Source organism: Aquarana catesbeiana, linkage group LG03, assembly GCF_042186555.1.
Source record: "Aquarana catesbeiana isolate 2022-GZ linkage group LG03, ASM4218655v1, whole genome shotgun sequence".
NCBI classification, from domain to species: domain Eukaryota; kingdom Metazoa; phylum Chordata; class Amphibia; order Anura; family Ranidae; genus Aquarana; species Aquarana catesbeiana.
Genome location: NC_133326.1, coordinates 686,027,265 through 686,030,792, shown reverse-complemented (window position 1 = coordinate 686,030,792; position 3,528 = coordinate 686,027,265). Strand labels below are relative to the sequence as shown.

Below are 3,528 nucleotides of genomic sequence, written 5' to 3'. Positions count from 1 at the left end.
GATAGCTTCCATCTCTTATTTCTTCAAGGCAGGGGTATCCCTTCCAAGCTGGGGCATTGCTAGGTCTGCAAAAGATCTGGGGCTAGAGCCCAAAACAGCAGTCACCAACCTTTTTGCAGACCGGGGGGACGCGCTTCAATCATCACGGCACCATGGTTGTTTTGGTTTCAGGGTGATTGAAGTGCATTATTTCTATTGTTACATTGTAATATTAAATCACAGCTGGGCGCTGGGTAGAGGCAGAGCCATGGCGGCAGCCGCCGCTGACACCCGCAATGATAAGGTTACAATTTGGAGATCATGGCAGGCCCGCTGCTAACAAAACTACAGTTAAAGTTACTTCTCAGCCAGCAAAAAACTTTCACAAACGAAAAAGGAGAAAAAATTTTATACAAATATTTTTTTTTATTATATTTATATATTTTTAAAAATATTTTATCTATTATAAAAAAATAAAATAAAACAAGTACATACAATAAATCAATTAAATTGAATTGAATTGATGACAATTAATTAGTCATCAATTAAATAAATAAAATTAGATCAGATTGAATTAAATGAAATCAATCTAAATTGAAAGTCCATGAATAACACCACTGAAATGTTACAGTTCGCAAGCTCATGTGTAAAAAAGGCATTTGTCACTGCAAGCCGTCAACCCAGTGTGTCCCAGAGAGTCCACACGTGCAGCCAGGAAGCAGAGAGGCCACGGCCCACTGGTTAGGCAGGGACCCCTGGGGCAAGAGACTTTGGGCTATGGGCACCAGATTCGGGGGCTATAGCCCCAATAGCCACCTCCTAAGGACGCCTCTGCTTCCAAGACCTTTGCTATTCAGGTCTCTTCACAACATTGTAGTTAACCATATTTCTTTCTAAAACTAGATTCTCACTTTTCCGCAAATAGTATATTTGGAATATTTAATTTTAACATTTTCGTATTTACTCACGGTAGCTTAAAATAGGTAACATTTTAAAAAATTGTATGTTTTAGTCTTGAATATAATGCAAAGATAAAGAAAATACCACCAAAGAAAAAACAAACAGTATACTATACAGTAGCAGTTGTCAGTAGGCACATACCCAGTGACATGGTTCCGTATTAAAGTGAATTTCAAGCATATAACAAAAAACTAAACTATAAAATCTGAACAATTTTATATCCATAAACAGCAAACTACTTGTTTCCAAGTCCCATTTATCTTCTGTCTTGGGCTCTTTAGGTGATGGTGGCGAAGAACCAGACGGTGGTCACAGAATTTCTCCTCTTGGGTTTCGGAGACCTCCATGATCTCAAATTTCTACTTTTTGCCTTCCTTCTGATTATTTATGTCATGGCTTTAGCAGGAAATGCCCTTGTCATTGTCTTGGTTATGATCAGTCAGAATCTTCGCTCTCCCATGTATTTCTTTCTGTCCCAGCTGTCCTTGTCTGAGTTCCTCTTCACCAGCAATATTCTGCCTGGCATTTTATGGCTGACTCTAGCAGGTGGTGGAAAAATATCCATTATCAGATGTTTTTCGCAATTTTATCTACTAGCAGTATGCACTGTCACTCAATGCCTGCTGCTAACCATCATGTCCTTCGACCGCTACGTGGCCATTTGTAAGCCATTACATTATACCATCATCATGACCTTTGGACTTCAACTTCAGATTGTCACATTATGTTGGTCAACAGGATTTATCTTGTCAATTGTACTATTTGGTTTCTTATATAGGTTAGAATTCTGTGGTCCAGATACCATCAATCATTTCTACTGTGACATTGGTCCTGTTTTAGAACTTGCATGTTCCGATATTTCTTCTACTAAGCTGGTTACCTCCATGTTGTCTACTCCTCTTGTTGTCTGCCCATTTGTGCTTATCACGGCCACCTATATTTCCATCTTCAACACCATCCTGAAGATCTCATCCTCTATCAGGAGACAGAAGGCCTTCTCTACATGCAGTTCTCACCTCACCGTGGTTTGCCTATACTTTGGAAGCTTGGCATCTATATATATTTTTTCACCCAAAATTGGTTCCAATACAAAAAAGAATTTGTCTTTAATATATATCTTGGTGACTCCGATATTCAACCCTCTGATCTACAGCTTGAGGAACCAGGATATTAGAGGGGCCATTACAAAATATATACACCTTATTGGCACTTGGCAATTGCCTTAAACATGCGTCAAACCTAATTTCTTAAAGGAAACATGCACATACAGGGTGTCAGGATCACTTAAGTGCTACTACTTCCCATTCCAGTATCTGGGTGTTGGCTGTTGCATTCTCCCTATCTGTGTTTGTTCACCTGTTAAGTGATTTACATTATCTCACAAAAGTGAGTACACCCCTCACATTTTTGTAAATATTTTATTATATCTTTTTATGTGACAACACTGAAGAAATGACACTTTGCTACAATGTAAAGTAGTGAGTGTACAGCTTCTATAACAGTGTAAATTTGCTGTCCCCTCAAAATAACTCAACACACAGCCATTAATGTCTAAACCGCTGGCAACATTTGTGAGTACACCCCTAAATGAAAAAGTCCAAATTGGGCGGCCCAAAGTGTCAATATTTTGTGTGGCCATCATTATGTTCCAGCACTGCCTTAACCCTCTTGGGCATGGAGTTCACCAGAGCTTCACAGGTTACCACTGGAGTGCTCTTCCACTCCTCCATGATGACATCACAGAGCTGGTGGATGTTAGAGACCTTGCGCTCCTCCACCTTCTGTTTGAGGTTGCCCCACAGATGCTCAATAGGGATTAGGTCTGGAGACATGCTTGGCCAGTCCATCACCTTTACCCTCAGCTTCTTTAGCAAGGCAGTGGTCATCTTGGAGGTGTGTTTGGGGTCATTATCATGTTGGAATTCTGCCCTACGATCCAGTCTCCAAAGGGAGGGGATCATGTTCTGCTTCAGTATGTCACAGTACATGTTGGCATTCATGGTTCCTTCAATGAATTGTAGCTCCCCAGTGCTGGCAGCACTCATGCAGCCCCAGACCATGACACTCCCACCACCATGCTTGACTGTAGGCAAGACACACTTATCTATGTACTCCTCACCTGGTTGCCACCACACACGATTGACACCATCTGAACCAAATACGTTTATCTTGGTCTCATCAGACCACGGGACATGGTTCCAGTAATCCATGTCCTTAGTCAGCTTGTCTTCAGCAAACTGTTTGCGGGCTTTCTTGTGCCTTATCTTTAGAAGAGGCTTCCTTCTGGGACGACAGCCATGCAGACCAATTTGATGCAGAGTGTGGCGTATGGTCTGAGCACTGACAGGCTGACCCCCCACCCCTTCAACATCTAGAGCAATGCTGGCAGCACTCATACGTCTATTTCTCAAAGACAACCTCTGGATATAACGCTGAGCATGTGCACTCAACTTCTTTGGTCGACCATGGCGAGGCCTGTTACGAGTGGAGCCTGTCCTGTTAAACCTCTGTATGGTCTTGGTCACCGTGCTGCAGCTTAGTTTCAGGGTCTTGGCAATCTTCTTATAGCCTAGGCCATCTTTATGTAGA

General features: G+C 41.8%; 1 protein-coding gene across 1 annotated transcript; it reads left to right on the top strand.

The window, feature by feature from the left end:
- The first annotated feature begins 1,223 nt into the window (after nucleotides 1-1,223).
- On the top strand, nucleotides 1,224-2,165 carry LOC141134151 (olfactory receptor 10A3-like). Its single transcript, XM_073623735.1, has one exon. The coding sequence runs from the start codon at nucleotides 1,224-1,226 to the stop codon at nucleotides 2,163-2,165; it is 942 nt and encodes a 313-aa protein (XP_073479836.1).
- The last annotated feature ends 1,363 nt before the right edge of the window (nucleotides 2,166-3,528 follow it).